Source organism: Kogia breviceps, chromosome 1 (assembly GCF_026419965.1).
Source record: "Kogia breviceps isolate mKogBre1 chromosome 1, mKogBre1 haplotype 1, whole genome shotgun sequence".
In the NCBI taxonomy this organism is placed as follows: domain Eukaryota; kingdom Metazoa; phylum Chordata; class Mammalia; order Artiodactyla; family Physeteridae; genus Kogia; species Kogia breviceps.
Window position 1 is genome coordinate 84,636,576 of NC_081310.1, and position 17,573 is coordinate 84,654,148.

Sequence of the window (17,573 nt, forward strand, 5' to 3'; positions counted from 1 at the left end):
GGGAAACCTCCACGGAGGGAGCATCCTGCCGGCCTCCCCACCTGAAAGCCTTACACTGACCTGGAAGCAGGAGAATCTTCTGATGCTGTGAGTGTAGCCTTCTTGAAGAGAGGTGTAAGGGGGTGCCCAGGACCTTCCCCACCTTTCCCCTTCCCTCTGGACAGAGGGCTGGGTTGCTCTCTCCTAGATTCTGGGAGGACACAGGCAGGGCACTCAGAGGACAGGGAAAAGGGTCTGCTTGGGCATCTCACTGAGCAATGGCCAGTGGCTGACCCTACACACACCCCACCTCCCCTTACCCATCTCCCTTTTCAGGCTCCTCTGGGTCTGTCCCTGCTCACCACCTGGACTAGGTCCGCAGGTTAAGTCCCAAAGTGCCAGGATGACTGGCGTGCTTGCTCCAGGAGTGCCATCACAGGCCTCCTGGCCACCCACCCAGGTGCCAACCTGGGGCCTCCTAGCCTCTCTACAACTCCACCCCCACCACACATCCAGCAGACCCTACCTGTTCAACATCTTTGGGCACCTGCCTGCCCTCTTCCTGCCACTCCAGGTCAGATCCTCATTGCCCCACCCGCAGTGGCCACCAGCTTCCTAGCCTCTTCCCCAGGGTCCAGATCTCTTTGAAGTCCAGGCCTTTAACAAATCACCACTCTATTCAAAACCTTCAATACCCACCGCACACACATAGCTTAGAGGCAGGGCTTTTAAACATTCCCTGGAACTCTTTCTTAAAAGAAAACATAGGGCTTCCCTGGTGGCGCAGTGGTTAAGAATCCGCCTGCCAATGCAGGGGACACGGGTTCAAGCCCTGGTCCGGGAAGATCCCACATACCTCAGAGCAACTAAGCCCGTGTGCCACAACTACTGAGCCTGCGCTCTAGAGCCCATGAGCCACAACTACTGAGCCCACGCGCCACAACTACTGAAGCCCATGTGCCTAGAGCCCGTGCTCCACAAGAGAAGCCACTGCAATGAGAAGCCTGCGCACCGCAGATGAAGAGCAGCCCCCTCTCGCTGCAACTAGAGAAAGCCCGCGAGCAGCAACGAAGACCCAAGGCAGCCATAAATAAATAAATAAATCTATATTAAAAAAAAAAAAAAAGAAAGAAAACATAATGGAGGAGGCTAGTCTACGAAAAATACAGAGCTCTGGCTAAAACAGGGTAAGTGGCCAGAAGCTGCCCTATCTGAGCCACCACGCCACCATGGGCAAGCCCCTAAGCTACCTCTGAGAACCCACTAGAGTTCTTCTAGTTCAAAATCCACTAGATCCTATCAGACTGGCTAAAACTTTTTAAAATGATACTGCCTAAGGCTGTCCAGAATGCTGGATCATTTACCACTAATGGGAAGTGTGACTTGTTACTGCTGTTTGGGAAAGTAATATAGCAATAGCTATTTAAATTAAGTATGTATATGCCCTTCAAGCCAGCAGTTTCACTCCTGGGATTCTGTACTAAATAAATAAAACCATTAGTCTTTAAGAATGTGTATACAGAGATGTTTATTCAGCAATATTATTATTGCTTGTAGTGAAAAAATCGGGGGTAGGAAATGCCCACCACTAGGGAAATAGGAAATGATCAGATAAATTACGGTGCTTCTGTACCGTGGAATAACCTACAGCCATTAAAAAGAAGGATTTAGACCTCTACCAGTTGACTTGAAGGGATTTTTGTGATATATTGTTAAATGGAGAAAACATAAAATGAGAGAAATATATATATATCATGATTCCCTTTTTATAACACAATTACATCATACAAAACATGTCTTATATGTGGAACTATATTTATACAGTTTTTTTAGAAAGCTATGGAATAAGGCATCCTAGTTTATTAACACTGGTTATTTGAGTGCAAGAAAATAAAACTTGTCAGTGAACTTCTCAGTGCCCCAGTACAAACCCTAGCCTCCTGGGACTCTTCACATACCTGAGGATTAGACTCATAGCCATTTGTGTCATTAATTGTTTGATCCAAAAGGATAATAAAACTTCTCTTGCTTCCCAAAGAGAGAGAGTCAAATGCTTACCACCTGCAGTAGGTCCCAAGGTTAAGCCCCAAAGAGCTCAGGAGACCAGAAAGCTCCTCTCTAGGTATTTATACTTCAAAAGAGATGAAGACTCAGAATTTAGAGATCTCTATGACCTAAAAACTGGAGACTCCTGGGGCTTCCCTGGTGGTGCAGTGGTTGAGAGTCCGCCTGCCGATGCAGGGGACACGGGTTCGTGCCCCAGTCTGGGAAGATCCCACATGCCGCGGAGCGGCTGGGCCTGTGAGCCATGGCTGCTGAGCCTGCGCGTCCGGGGCCCGTGCTCTGCAACAGGAGAGGCCACAACAGTGGGAGGCCCGCGCACCGCAAAAAAAAAAAAAAAAAAAAAAAAAAAAAAAAAAAAAAAAAAAAAAAAACTGGAGACTCCTGGAGCTATCTGGTTCCTAGAGAAATTTTATTTACATTTCAGAAAGTGGTGTTAGGATTTAGGACTGAAACTTTGCCAAGGAGACCCTTTCAGAAGGAGAGGAGAACGGGTTCCCTTTCCCTCTTTGTAAGTAGTGAAAAACCATCTTTCCTTGTCACTAGCCTTTGAATGTCTGGTCCTTGAATGAGACCTAGCCCAAGATAAGACTCAGGCCAAGGCAGCCCTGACTCACTGATTATTTCTATAAGTCATTTTTTACACTCTCAATATGTGATTAAAACACTTAAGAGAAAAACATGAAGAAGAAATGGCCAAAATATGTCATGATGTGATAAGCACTAATGAACCGGCAAATGGAATGGAGAGGGCCCAGTTCTGAATTTAGTTTGACCTGGGTGGAAGCACTTAGTCCTCTATTGGTCTTTTCTCTTGTTCAACAGGGTTAATAATACATACTACACATAAATCTTCTGAGCATCACAAAAGAATGGATATAAAAGTGCCTTGTAAAAATAAAAGTGCTATACAAACGTACAGTGACTTTATTCCCGACAGTATCAGATATGCTTGGCAGAGAACAAAGAGCTACATACTGTGACCCAGTCCAAAACCCTTCCCACTGGGGCCCGCCCCAGCTTACAGACATGGGCTTTGCTGCTGCTGTTTCAGCTTCCTGGGTGTCAGGCTGACTAGGTTGTAGGATTAATGCCCATTTATGCACAGCGAGGGAAAAAGGAGCCTCAGCGAGGGGCATGGGGGAACGCAGAGCCACTTCCACCAGTGGCCTGGATCAGCCTCATTAAAGGGGCAGGGGGTGAAGCCCCCAGCTCACATCTGAACGTCTCTCTCTACCTAAGCCCAGGCCCCTGTTCCACAGAGTGAACTAAAGGCTTCATTTCCATTACATCAGTTGGAGGCAAATGCAATAAAAAGTGACCAGTCTGTGCCCCCTCCACCACTGTCCCACCCTTTGAGTAGAGCACCCACCAGGTTCCATTGACCCACCATCCCTCAAAAAAGCCTTAAAGACCACACCTTCAAAGCAAACAAAAGATTTGCTACATGTTTGGGGTTTTGTTTTATTTTTTAAATCCGTGTTCCTGTTCCCCTCCACTACTACGGAAAGGCAGCCGCTAAAGGACACGCCTGTTTATTTAGCAGGTGAACTGTGCACGTTTACCGATTCTCCTAAACTTCTCGGCCTGCCCACCCACCAGAGCTCCCTGCAGATGTATGACCGAAGGCCTTGTCCGAGCAGCCCCTTCCTGGGCAGGGCAGTAGGTCTTCACACACTGAAATGACCCCTCCTCCCTCTTTGTACGAAGGTCTTCTCGGCCCTGAAAGCGGGAGGGGCGGGGGACAGGGTTCAGATTCTGTTTGTCTTTGCAAACGGCCTTCCTTTCATGGACTTGCTCGTGGTACATGCGTCTTAGGTAAAGGCTGAGTTGCAAGTTGCTTTATTGGGGGGTTAATTGCTGGGAGCCAAAAGATCCCCCAGCTGACATTCCCATAGCACCAAGCGGTGTTACCCTCTTCACTGGAAGGGCTCCACCGTCGTTGCTCCCTCCGCCACTGGCCTCTCCCTAGGGGTTCGAGAAAACCAACCACAACGGCCCCGCGGCGTCCTGCTCTCTGCCCACACGAGGGCGCTCGCTCCACGCCCCACTATGCTGGCCGCCGCGGCGCCGGGAAGGTATCTTTGCGGGGCGGGCGGGGGCGGATAGAGCCAACGCTTGGACGCGGCTGTGCACACCGGGAGCTCAACCTGGGTCCCTTCCTGGTTCCCAGCTGTGCCAGTCCCTACTCCCTGCGGGGAAGGAGAGGCCGCTAGAGAAGAAGGGACTCCAAGAGGTGAGGCTTCCAGCCCTCTTGGGACGGTTGGCTCTTCCCCAGCCCCTGGAGGAAGAAGACTCAATTCCACAGAGTTGGGCCCCCTGGGAAGTGGGGAGGTGAGTAAGAGGGGAAGGAGGATATGGTCTCCCTCTGGGGTCCCCAGAGCCTATAGAGGAACTTGCCTGTCATAAGCTAGGCCTGGAGGGGACAGAACTGCCCCATGGCCCTGAAACACAATTTACCCCCTTCCCCTACCCGCCTGCCTGAAAACGCTAATGCAAACAGTGAACTCAGACAATAATTCAGACAACTAGTCATCTTCCCTGATGGGGGCAGAGAGCCAGGCTTGGCTCCGGTGGAATACCTGGGGTGATTCATGCTGCTGAGGCTGTAGGGATGGGCTGGCTCAATATTGACAGAAAGGCTTGAAGGCGCAGTTGCCCAGCCCCGGGGAACCCCCACTCCACCCCGAGGACCCTCAGCCCACCCCTTTCATGAACACCCCATGAGTCATGTATTCACACAGCTGCCAGCTTCTCAGACCACCACCAAAGGACCCCCCTGTCCCTGAATGCAGGGACAGACTCCAAAAGGGTGCCTCCCACCTTTGACCAACCAGGGCATAGACAGCAGAATCGAACTCAATCATACAGCGTCTGTCCGCAGTGGCCTCCGACAGAATAGCAGAACACTCCCCGGCCAGATATGCCTTCTCTGCTCCTCTTTCACTGTGGTGAGGAAGTGGATCGCCCCGCCCCAAGGCCCTTCTGGCCCTTCCCCTCTCACCAAGCCCAGAGGAAAAATACGTCTTTATCTTAAGAGACCCTGCTAGGACTATCTCTGCCACACTCTGGACTCATCACAGCCTGGCCCAAGCACCATTTCCTTCTCCAAGCCCATCCCAGAACCCCTTCCACGGGGGGGCACTTGAGCCTTTCCTTAAGATGGCTTCACCCAGAGTGGGCATCTTTTTCTAATTCACATAAAGGCAACTTAATGAGCTCACAACCGCTTTGTTAGGGTGCATACGCCATTTTGTGGACCCTCCCACCAGCTCCCCTGGCCTGGTGAGTCACTGAGTCACTCCCAGAGGTAACTGTGAGAAAACCCTCTGGTGGCTGATGCAGCAACAAACAGAGGAGGAAACGGAAATCATTGGGAAGCAGGACACAGGGATAGATTTAACCAAAAAAAAAAAAAAAATTTATTGTACAATTACCCACCACTCGACAGGCCAGCTAGAGGGTGTTTCCATCTTCCCGATTTATTTTCAGTCCCGGAGGATGTCACTGTAGATCAAGGCCAAGGACCCCAGGAAGGTGACATATTCTTGGAAGTTCACCATGTGGTCCTTGTTCCGGTCCAGGTCATCCATCAGCTTTGCAACTTCAGCATCCTGCAATTTCTAACATGTTAGAATGGGAAATCCAGACTCAATGGTTTTGAGACCTTGGGTTCTCTGCCTTTCCCCCTCCCAGGCAGCCCTCTCTCATACAAATGGCTCTGTGCTCACTTGTCACCAAAGATCCAAGCCCACTTTGGGTTCACTAGGCTTTACTTCTCCTCTGTTCCTCACTCAGGAGGAGTGAATACCAGGCTACGAGTTTCCCCAGCCCCTCAGGGGTGTGGACCAGTGGTCCAGTAAGGCACATGGTCTAGGGCCCCAGAATGTGGGTAAGCCTGAGTCATGTACCTGGCACCTCACCCTCTCCAAATCCTGCTTCTAAAGGGCGAGAGGTGGGGAGAGGGGGCCTGGGGAGGCTCACGCACTGTGCCAATGGTGAACTCCTTCTGGATCAGCTCCTTCAGTTCACCCTTGCTCAGAGTGTTCTTGTCTCCCTCGTGAGCGGAGTACTTGTGGAAGATGGTCACCAGGAGGCCAATAGCCTGATCCAGGGGGTGCGCCATGGCTGAAGGCTGGGCTCAGAGCTGAGGGCAGAGAGGCTGGTCAGTGCCCTGAGCAGCAGGACCTTCTCACTCACCCACAACCCCCCAACTCCCTTTGACTACCCCTGCCAAACCACTAAGTGTCAGGTGACATCAGGAGACAGCCCAGGGCTTGTAGGGGAGGGAGAGTGCAGAGTCTAGGGCCAAGACGTGAGTGCCCTACAGAGGACCAGAGCGGAGGTGGTTCAAGAATTCTAAGGAACAAATAGGACCACAGCTGAGAGCTGTCTTCCAGGGGTTCCAGGAAAAGTTGGGGAGTATGTTGTGAGTGAGGGTGGAGGCTGCACATCCAGCCCTACACACACACAGAGCCTCACAGGGCCACACACTGCGGCACGGACACACCCCGGGACACACTCTCCCAACCCCAGAAGGGCCACAGTGGGGGGCCGCCCCACCGGATGCCTTAGCCCGGGGCCGGCCCGGCCGCTCCCACCTCTCCCTACCGGCCCCAGTCTGGATGCAGGCGGACTAACCCGGGGCAGGGCGGGCCGGCCCCGAAGGACCGGGGCTGCCCTGCCTAGCGAGGACTCACCGCGACTGCAGCGAAGCGAAAAGGAGCGGCCGAGGGTGATGGCTGTGTGGCCAACCCTCCAGCTTTATAGCGGCGCTTCCGGCCGCCCACTGCCCGCCCTTTACGCACCATCCTCGCCCCAAAACTTTCCACGCCTCCTGCCCCGGGGCTGTTCGGGGCTCCGCGGGGCGGGGGCGCCGAGGGGAGACCGCGGCCAACCTAGTAACCTCGAGTTCCCTCCTAATCTCCAAAACTCAGTTTTCTCCCCGTCGCGATGTGACAAGAGGAGGAAGCGGAGAGCCGGGCAGTGTCAGAGAGTGTGTGTGTGTCTGTGTGTGTAGGGGGAAGGGGGTGGAGAAGGGTGCCGCTCCCCGGCGCCGGGGGGAACGGGGGCGAACCCTAGATGAAGGACGGGGAGGGGAGCAGCCAGTGGTCTACAGGATAAGATTTAAAGGACATCTAGAACACACATCCCCCCAAGGAAAATAAATTCGTACCACCACCCTCGATGCCTTCCCCCATCCCCCCACCTGAATTCCACCCGCAGCCTCTTGCCCATTAAAGTGCAACACACACACCAGAGTCAAGCCCCGTAAGTGTCGTTAGTTATTCACCCTCCAATGCAAAGTCTGTCAGATCCTCTCCTAAGAAAGGATTTTGATACGGGGAGGGAAGTGGGGAGAGCAGAAAGCCCTGGATCCCAGAGATGGTAGTAGGGCTTGTTGCTGGGGGGGGAAACGGAGGACAGGGAAAAGGGGCCGGCGTCGAGGTCAAGGCCAGACTCCCCCTTCTTACCAGTGTCCTCAGGGGGGCCTCCTGTGAGCTGGTGGCAAGTCAGAGTGCTCCGTCCACCACTACCCTCGGGGACCACATCCCAGTGTCCCCACTCTCAAAGCACTTTCCCCCTTAGCTTTCTCTGCATAGTTGCATCATTTCCTGGAGGCAAGCAAAAGCCTGCCCCCACTTCCTTATTTTACTGCAGGGCAAAACTAAGCCTGGATAAGATTAGTCAAGTCTTCACTGAAGAACAGGAAGTGGGGTGGAAACCCAGAACCCTAACGCCCAGAGGCTGCCCACCCACTTAAGGAGAAGCTCTGCCTGGTCCCACCCCAGCCAAGGTGGACAAGAATGTTCCAAACCAGCCCTGGACACCTGGAATCGAAAATCTTTATTTCCTCGACTGGAAGGGAAGGCTGAAGCAGGGTCCATCCGGGAGGGAGGGGAAGGCAAGGGGCCACGGAGGGTCTGTGAGAGGAGCTGCAGGGGCCAAGAGCCAGGGCCCAGTCATTGGTTGTCCACCAGGAAGAAGGCGTTGTAGGGCACGCACAGCGTGGTCAGGAACACCGAATACTCCTCTTTGTTGTTGTTTTGTTGGGGTTTTTTTAAATAAATTTATGTATTCATTTATTTATTTTTGGCTGCGATGGGTCTTCATTGCTGCGCGCAGGCTTTCTCTAGTTGTGGTGAGTGGGGGCTACTCTTCACTGCGGTGCGCGGGCTTCTCATTGCAGTGGCTTCTCTTGTTGTGGAGCACAGGCTCTAGGCGCGCAGGCTTCGGTAGTTGTGGCACACGGGCTCAGTAGTTGTGGCTCGTGGGCTCTAGAGCGCAGGCTCAGTAGTTGTGGCACCCAGGCTTAGTTGCGCCGCGGCATGTGGGATCTTCCCAGACCAGGGTTCAAACCCGTGTCCCCTGCATTGGCAGGAGGACTCTTAACCACTGCGCCACCAGGGAAGTCCCCGAGTACTCCTTGAAGTCGATCTCTTGGTCGCTGTTCTTGTCCAAGCTCTTCATCAGGTCATCGATGCTGCTCTCCGTCATCTTCTTCGAGGGCCCAGGTAGAGAGACAGGTCAGCCACCCCTCCCAGCCCTGCCCTGACCCCTGGGAAGGCAGCCTCAGGCTGATCCCCAGCTGAGGCAGCCACGGAGCATCTCAACCCCCAGAGTCTCCCCCCAGGCCACACCCAGCACAGGGTACCGCCAAGCAGAGCTCAGTGACCTGACTCCTGAATCGGAATAAATTACAAGAGGAAGGCTAGTGCAGCCCCCCTTCCCCTCGACACTTTCTACCACCCAAAGAAATAATAAGCTAGATTTCATACAACATCTCATAGAAACGGCTTGGTGACGATGTGGCACTAAGCGAGATCCAAGCCTTATTCCGTCCCTGCAGGACAACTGTATGGCGTGAGTGCCTGGCACCCAGTCCTCTTCCTTGTCTGGTCCCCTGCCCAACCAGCCCAGCTCCACCAAGAGGATGGAGACGGCGCCCTCAGGGGGAACAGGAAGAAAATACAGACACATCCTGCCCTCTCCCCCTCACTGCCCTCACCTCCAACTTTGCCACAGGAGAAAGGACTTCGGGACATACAGAAATGGAAACAGCCTCTCTGTGATGCCACCCTTGTCCCCAGTCTGGGCTCCTGTTATAGCCAGGCCCTCCCCAGGGCCTCTGTCCCCTTGTAGTTAACCCTGCTGGACCCATGGCCCTCCCTCTGCCTTCGTTAACTCCAGAATGCAGAGAGCTTGGCAGGAAGGCCAGAGGGAAGGCCTGGTGACACCCACCCCTGCTTTGGTCCCCTGTCCACAGGGACACACTAGGTGGAGCTTCTCTCTGGGGAGGCCCACTAGGGTTCATGATGCGATAGGAGAGGCCCCCAGGCTGATTTTAAAGGAACGAGGGAGGTTGATACATGGGCCCGGGCTGGAATTCCAGCCTCTCACTAGCTGGGTGTCCTCAGACAAGTTAAATAACATATCTGAGCCTCAATTTTTTTTAACTGTAATAATAACATAATGACTACCTCATAGGCCTTTCCCTTTGTCAGTTGCCTCCCTCCCACCATCCCCATCTGGTAAGAATCAGTTCTTCCCCCTTCCAAACTGTGTTCACAAACTAGTAGAACGATCCTTTTGGTTCCTGTGTCAGCACCAGCTGAGAGCCCCAGACGTGCCGGGCACATGGAGGAGAACCAGGCGGAGGCCCTGCCCTTGAGCTGCGCACAGCTGACCTGGACCCCTGAATCATCTCACCCCCCCACCCAACTCCATGCCTCACACAGTCTCCACAGCTGTGAGAGCCCCACCTCAACATGGAAGTTTCCTTGATCTCCTTCTCTAAACCTTCATGCAGGCTGAGGTCCACCCTCCAGACACTTCGCTTCTCCGTTCCCAGGGAGACCTGACTCATCCCCAGGCACGGCCCAAGATGTTCACCCTCTTCCTTGGGTCTCTGTCTGTACCCTTTGGCCATCCTGTCCTTGCTGAGACTAGTGTACCCTGCGGGTAGGTGTGCTAGGCCTCCCACCTCATGCTGGGAAGACCCCGGGGGGCTCATCAGTGCTTCCTCTTTTTTTTCATCTGCTCCCCGAAGGTGCCCACGGAGCACTGGGGCTCTGGGGTGCAGGGGAGGGACCGACACCTACGTCACCAAGACACAGGTCTTTCTTGATCAGCCCCTTCAGCTCCTTCCCACTCAGAGTCAGTTTGCTGCCCTCTCTCCCCAGATATTTATGGAAAGTTCTGACCATAGTGGTCAGGGCCTTCTCCAAAGAAGTTTCCAACATGGTGTACAGTTTTGGAGGCTGAAGGGAGAGGAAAAGATCCCATTCCCCAGGAAGCTGGACCTTCTGCTTCCCCCCATCACTAGCCCACCTCCAAGCCTCTCCCTCAAGGACCAGCTACTGGAACCCACGATGAGATCAAAATCTACCAAGTGGACCCCAGTGTCTCAGGACAGGCTGTAGTGAGAACCAAGGCAAACCTGGAACAGCCATAGCAGTGAGACTGACCAGCTGGAAGGAGACTGCACACTCTCCTGCTTAGGAGATGTTGAAAAAGGGGTCTAGGGACAGAGGGGTGACAAGATGGCCTCCCCAAAAGAAGAACTGGTGACAGATGGTGGAGCCAATGAAGGGTCAGGATTTTCTCCCTGCCCGATCCATCCTGCACACTCATTTTCCAGAGGCCGTCTTCACCCAAGTCACCCTCCTTGGCCCGGGTCCCTGAATCACCTAATATCAGGGAGTGTCCCATTAGAGAACTAGGGCACAGGGCAAAGAGAGAGTCCAGGGGTTGGAGGAGGCTGGGACTAGAACTGGAAGGTAAGATCTCAACAGGAAGTCAGGGAGGGGTGCCAGGACTTGTCCAGCTAGTCACCAGCCTCTGGCCCAGAGAACTGTACATACAGACCAGCCACGAGGCAGTGAAGGGGGTGGGCCTATTGAAACCTCCAGGGTCATTCTGAGAGCTGGATCCAGAGGTTGGGTCTGAATGGGGCCTTCTAGTCCATTAGCACAGCTATACCCACCCAAGAGAAGAAGCAGCTGGGGCTCCTGTGACTCAGACTTGGAAACCACTTCCCCCTTAGGCAGGAAGGAGCCAACACCCAAGAACCTGGGAGCTACAGGTAAATCTGTGTTGAGTCCTGAGCAAGGAAGGGAGGAAGAAGCTGCTGCCTCTTAGCTATAGACCAAAGCCCATCTGACGATACTTGAACCGGACCTGAAATTCATCTCTTACCATCCCAAACCCTCGGCCTCTCCCCACTGCCAGGAGACTCACCCAGGGCCACAGTGGAAGGCATTTGCAGCAGCATCCTGGCTGCTTCTGATCCCACCTCCACCCACAGGGCCACTTCTCAGTAAATCCCCGTAGCCACGATTCCAAATACTCTGCCCTCTTCTCTCCAAACACATGCCCACTCATCGGGCCCGGCCTTCCTCTGCAGAGGTCACCAGAGCTAGTCACCCTCTGCCCTCAACGCCCAGCTTGCCCCTCCATATAAATGAGCAGGGAGATGAGAAGGAAGGATTCACCAAGGAAGGAGAGAGCCAGAGAACTCACGCAGCAGAAGCAGGCTCCCTCCCACTGATCTCTGACTTTAATTCCCTTGCTCCAGTCCCCAGGAAACCAGGGCAGAGAAAGGGCTGATAAGAAGGGGTCAGAGGGCTTCCCTGGTGGCGCAGTGGTTGAGAGTCCGTCTGCCGATGCAGGGGACGCGGGTTCGTGCCCCGGTCCGGGAAGATCCCACATGCCGCAGAGCGGCTGGGCCCGTGAGCCATGGCCGCTGAGCCTGCGCGTCCGGAGCCTGCGTGTCTGGACCCTGCGTGTCCGGAGCCTGTGCTTCGCAACGGGAGAGGCCGCAACAGTGAGGGGTCCTCATACCGCAAAAAAAAAAAAGGGGGGGGGCGGAGACAAGGAGGCCCAGGTCAGAGCCTCCTGGGACACAGATGGGGAGAAACCCGCTCTGCCAACCTCACCTTCCTTGTTTCCAAACAGATGGGACAGGGGGCACACTGAGTTTACCATGGCACACACATCTTCAGTCCTAGAAGCTTTGTCTTCCCAACCAAAAATCAGAACTCACAATCTGATGAGTCAACAGCCAGGCTCCCTGGAAAGAAGATTCAGGAGGTACGGGACAAATGCAGAATGTCCACCCACACCCTAGGCCACTCTCCACATTGGGGCCCTCCCACCCACTCCAAAAGCAGAACAGACATCTCAAGATGGGAATCAGTAGGGGAAGATGTTTCCTGCCAAGGGCATGGTCAAGGTCATTAGCAAGTATGGAGCCTAAGATTTTTAAAAGGCTTTTCAATGAATGAATGATTTCTTCTAAACCTCACTCATCACCATGGGAAAGAATTGTCAGAGACGCTTGGAATGGAGAACTGAGAATCAGGGACTGAGGCGGAGATCAGGGAAGGATAGGACTGGGTGATGGGGCAGAGGCCTTGGACTGTGGGGAACAGGTTCAGGGTGCATAAATGACCGGGGTGCGGATCAGGGAGAGTTGCCTGTATCCCAGGAGAGACTCAGACATTGTTCTACCACCAACCAGTCCAAGTATGAGAACAGAATGGAGTTAGGGGCTTAGCTCCTATTGCTGCTGCAGCCCCACCTTAGCCTGCCTGGATGCTCCCCGCTGCCCCCCACTCCACTCCCACCCCCAGCTGCCAAGGTAGAGAGGCAGGAGGGACTGGTCGCTAAGCAACAGGGGTTTCTGAAGTAGGGAGTGATGCAGGAGGAGGCCCAGGGGAGGGCACTCCATGGAAGATAGGCGGGCTGGGGGGATGGAGAAGGGGGAAGTGGAAAACTATTTCCTGGATCAAAATTCTACCCAAGTCTCTGTAGTCACACTCTCAGGGAACATCTGAGTCACCTACCCCACTCCTCTGAAACTTGAGACAAAAGCACAATGTGATGAGAAGGAAAGGGGAAAGCTAGAAAAGTCAAGGGAGCCAGACCTTCCCTGCCTCAGGACCTGCCCTCTGCTCACCTCTTCCTTGAAGGTCCCTGTACCACCCAGGCATGACCTGGAAACTAACCACAGTCCCACCCATTGCAGGCTAGAACTGCTGGCTTCAACCTAAGGAGAACTAATACCATGCCTGATATTTTCTGGGGGGAAAAAAATCTCAACTTCATTTATCAGATTCCCTATGCCTGGAATTTTGTTCCAAAGCTATGGTCACCTCCCACCACCTCCCTCCCTCCCACCCCAGCCACTATCCTCCCCTCATCCCTCCCAAGATCCTTTGTCCTCCTCTGTTGGATCATGACTGCTAACTGGTAATGAATCCCATCCTAGGGCCCCTGGGACAGAGAGGGGAGTTAGGGAAGGATGATATTCTCATGCTGTGGCCAACAGCCTGCTCTTCCTCCGCATCACCTCCCTGATCTGACTGTGAAGTGGTAGGATTCATCCATCCCTGGGCTTGCCAAGCCAGGGCGCTGGAAGGGGTGGCAGGCAGGACCTGGGCCGTCAATGTCAGGACTGAGCCTTCCTCCCCATCCTACCCTGGCCTCACTACTTCCTCCCCATGACTCAGCCCTTCCCCATCCACCCCCAGGGCACCCACACTCCATTCCGGACCCCAACCAGGAGCAGATGTGATCTTCTTCGATCCCATCCCAGCCTCAGACAGGGGTCCTGCCAGAGGCAAGGTTGGGGAGGTGGGATGGGTGAGTGCCCTGGCTAAGATCCTACCATTCCAAGCCTCTGGGGGACCCTTTCCCTGCCTTCGGCTCCAACCAGAGTCAACTCTGTCCCCTACACGTGCACAGTCACCCACATCCGTCTCCCACCTTCTCTGATCTGCTCTCCGCTTGCCACAAAACCGCGGCTCAACTCCCAGCACCCCCAGAGTCTCTCAGACCATCAGCCTCATAGCTTTCAAGAATCTTTATTGAACTTGTTTAGTATCGTGCTCACATCTGGAGGAGCCAGTGTGAGGCGCTGTGCCCACCGCCAACAGGGAAGACCCCAGATGGCAGGCCCCGCCCCGCACATCTGAGGAGACTTCATTTCTGCCGGGGTTGCTTATCGGGGAAGCCTTCGAAGAACTCGTTGTACATCATGGCGATGCAGGACAGGAAGATGCAGTACTCCTGGAAATCCACCTCGTTGTCCTTGTTGCCGTCTAGGTTTCTCATCAGCTTCTGGAATGCAGCTTCATCTGCCTTTTTCTGCAGGAAGAAGAGGCTGCGGGTAGAAACCAGAAGTCGGGGGAGCAGGGCGGGCATGGGGGTGGCCAGAGCTAGGACTAGACCAGGTTTGCACCTCCAGATGGGAGCCCAGGACGGCTTAGCCACTCCTTGGGGGGCCCAGCTTTGGACCTCTAGCCCTAGGGGCTAGGCTAGGGCTGGAGGAAGGCCATCCCTCAGACAAAGAAGTCTTGAGTACCCGGGTACAACTGGATAAAGGGGACCACGGCATCTTCTGCCAAGGTCATTTTAAGAATCCAATTAGACAATGGTCATGAAAGCAATGTGTAAACTGCATAAAGGTTGATACAGATGGCATCTGTGATTGCTCAGGGGAAGTCTGTATGAGGTGTATGAGGGTCTCCATAACTGTGTCTTCACATCCACAAGCCAAATTGAAACTCAAAAATGGTTTGGGGTTGGGGGATAAATTAGGAATATAGAATTAACAGCTACACACTACTATATATAAAATAGATAAGCAACAAGGATTTACTGTATAACATAGGGAACTATATTCAATATATTGTAATAACCTATAATGGAAAAGAATCTGAAAAAATATATATGTGTGTATATAACTGAATCACTTTGCTGTACTCCTGAAACTAACACAACATTGTAAATTAACTATACTTCTATTTAAAAAAAGAAGACACACAATTTTCATACAGTCATAAAAAAAAAATCGTTCATTGCTGTAGTGATGGCAAGCGTCGGAACGTCCTGGCTCATGGATCTCGGCTTTATACACTACCTTGGGAAGTTACTTAGCCTCTCTGAGCTTCAGTTTACCTCCAGTTAAGTTGTGCAAAGCACCTGGCAGAGTCTGACCCGTAGCCTACCGGCTTGTTCTCAGCCATCTTTCTGCAGAGAGCCAGGAAATAAGCAGTGGGTGCTCACTGTGCTTCCAGCCCAGGCAGACAGAGCAAGCTCTCTGTCCCGACTTGCCGTCTCAGCAATATGGCTGATCGACAGCTATAGATGCCAGCTCAGCTAATGCTTCGCAGAAAACAGGTTTCTCCTGGGCAGTGTCACTCACCCCCAAGAAGTTGGGCAGCTCCCGGGTCAACAGCTCCTTTAGCTCAGACTTGCTGAGCTTGAACTTGTCACCCTCCTTGCCTGAGTACTTGTGGAAGGTGGACACCATCACATCGAGGGCCTTCTCCAGGGGGCACGCCATGCCGGCAGTCAGGATCTGGGGGCAGGGTCACAGAGACACCCTAATTTTCCCCACCCCACCCCCGGCTATGTATTCAGAATGCCCACCCTAATCCCAACCCTCAGGGAGCCCTTGGTGAGACTCTGCTCCCACCATAGAGGCAGCCCAAAAAGTGGGTTTCGGCTCCTGGCGGATGGATGTGCACAGTGGGAAATCTGTGCTTGGGACAGCGAACCACTGCAGGGCCCGGGGCACAGGCTCTGGGTTTCGGGCAGCCAGCTCCACAAGAGCGCTTTCTTCACCCCTCACTCAGTGCATTCACTCTCACGCTCAGTCCACAGCAGCCCCACCCCAGCCCATTCTTCCTCTGAGCTTTGGGCTGGGCGAGGCTGCTGGAAGCCTGCCCAGGGCCCTGTAGCGGAAAAAAACAGTGGCCTAGCGCCTAGCGTGGGGAGGAGCAGGGTGAGGTGGCAGGGGCACAGATGCAGGAGGGATGGGGAGGCCACCCTCCCTTGCGCAAGGCTGCTGCGTGCAGGGTAGAGCCTCCCAGGACACAACCAGACAAAAGCCCGCAGTCGCCTTCTGCCTTCACTGTGCTTCCTACACCCTGTGAGTGTGCACGCACAGGCTAGGGCAACCCAGCAAACACAAGGCAACATGCATACCCACCAGTCGCACGCACCCCAAAACATACTACAGCAACAGCACGTGCAAGCCCCAGCATCACAGGACGGCTCAGATAGCTCCCACTCAGCCACCTGCACACTTTTTGTTTTTTCTCTCTCTTCATGCACACATGCGTGCACGTGCACACACACACATCCCGCCCCAGAGCCTCCACATCGGAATCTCACATCTGGACCCACTTAGCACATCTGGCCCCCACCAGCCTCCCCTTCTCCTGCCCCAGCCTCAGCCTGACACCCCTTGCACACCACATGCGTGCCAGTCAGACGACCACAACTCACCAGGCCAAGAGAGAAGAAGTGCTGAGGAGAGAGCGTTGGAGAGAGAGGAAGTGTGGGGAAAGCCCAGCAGTCTGACCTATTTATACCCCTGGCAAGGCCCTGCCCATGGCGGGGGATGGGGCAGAGCGGGAGAGAGCCATCCTATCACGGGGGATGTAGTAAAGGCTACAGGCCCCTCCACCAGCCCAGCCTGGAAACCCAGCTTCCTGCTGTGGGCAGACACACATGGACAATGGGAGAGCCCCAGTGGGCACAGGCAGGGGCCTCGGTGGGTGGGTGTGCACAGCTCAGTTTGAGTTTTAGGGAGCTGGGGGAAGGGCAGGCTGTGCCTGGGGCATGAGGGACAGGGAGGGAGTGGTCCCACTGGGCAGCCGGCATAGAGGAAAGGGGAGTCAGGGGTAGGGGGTGACAGGTGGGAGGTTGTCCTGGAATGGGGTTGCCCTGGAACACAGGGAGGGGACCCCAGGTTCAGTGCTGGGGACACTACCCTCACACTACCCTTCTTCCCTCCCAAGAGGGCTTTCTACCATGCTGAGTGAGGCCCGGGATAGGAGCTGGGGGGTCTGGGAGGAGGAACAGGCTAACACCCAAAGGAGGCGTTGGGACCCCCACAGACAGGTCCGTGGAGAAAGGACCTGGATGAGGGAGTGATGGAATGGGGAGAGGGCGTCAGGCCTCAGGTCTCAGGGATGGACTGAAGGGACCAAGAGCACATGGGAAAGAGGAGGGTGTCAGGAGGGGGACTGAGAGTTGGGGTGGGTGTCAGGAAAGAAGAGGGCAGGTTGCGGTGGAAAGTTAGAGGTGATACATCACAGAGTGGGGGAGACAGGGGTCAGGGGAACCTCTCAAGGTAGGGTATGAGCTCAGGGATTGAGCGAGGGTCAGGAGAAGGGATGTGAAGCCCCTCAGGTGGCTGTGGCTTCAGGGAGGGGGTCGACCTGCAGGTCTCCTCTTCCCCCTCCAATGAAGGGCACCCCCTACATCAGGGAGAAACACCCTAGTCGGACCTCAGACACCCTAAACCTATTGGTACTGCCCTCTGGGCCCCCACAGCCCCAGGCAGGGAGCAGACCCACCCCCTCCACTACAGCCCTCCCCTCCCCTCCGAACATCCTGTCCAGTGGAATGAGTTCCGTCCCCTCTCACCCTCCTTGACAGCCCAAGGGAGCTTCTTTTTAAAAAAACGATATTTATTTACTTATTTATTTATTTAGGCTGTGCCGGGTCTTAGTTGC

The 17,573-nt window shown here is 54.2% G+C and overlaps 4 protein-coding genes across 7 annotated transcripts in view; all 4 read right to left on the reverse strand.

Annotated features, from left to right (window-relative positions):
- The window catches only part of S100A8 (S100 calcium binding protein A8), a 114,157-nt gene that overhangs the window by 49,622 nt on the left and 46,962 nt on the right, over positions 1-17,573 (reverse strand). The window lies entirely within an intron of this gene.
- On the reverse strand, positions 5,435-7,704 carry LOC131761662 (protein S100-A6). 4 transcript variants are annotated; one of them, XM_067036378.1, is made up of 3 exons: positions 7,515-7,704; positions 6,029-6,187; positions 5,435-5,663 (listed from the first exon to the last, which is right to left on the reverse strand). In XM_067036378.1, exons 2-3 carry the CDS (start codon positions 6,164-6,166, stop codon positions 5,529-5,531), a joined length of 273 nt encoding a protein of 90 aa, XP_066892479.1. In that variant the 5' UTR covers positions 6,167-6,187; positions 7,515-7,704; the 3' UTR covers positions 5,435-5,528. The 4 variants fall into 4 exon arrangements, with proteins under 4 accessions (XP_066892479.1, XP_066892486.1, XP_066892491.1 ...); XM_067036385.1 differs by having other exon boundaries at positions 5,435-5,654; positions 7,515-7,662; XM_067036390.1 differs by lacking the exon at positions 7,515-7,704 and adding an exon at positions 6,741-6,970 and having other exon boundaries at positions 5,435-5,654.
- On the reverse strand, positions 8,395-10,958 carry S100A5 (S100 calcium binding protein A5). The gene is made up of 3 exons (XM_059072557.2): positions 10,905-10,958; positions 10,143-10,301; positions 8,395-8,541 (listed from the first exon to the last, which is right to left on the reverse strand). The coding sequence occupies exons 1-3, from the start codon at positions 10,956-10,958 to the stop codon at positions 8,395-8,397; spliced, it is 360 nt and encodes a 119-aa protein (XP_058928540.1).
- Positions 13,892-16,399, reverse strand: LOC131761616 (protein S100-A4). The gene is made up of 3 exons (XM_059072544.2): positions 16,339-16,399; positions 15,251-15,406; positions 13,892-14,190 (listed from the first exon to the last, which is right to left on the reverse strand). The coding sequence occupies exons 2-3, from the start codon at positions 15,389-15,391 to the stop codon at positions 14,026-14,028; spliced, it is 306 nt and encodes a 101-aa protein (XP_058928527.1). The 5' UTR covers positions 15,392-15,406; positions 16,339-16,399; the 3' UTR covers positions 13,892-14,025.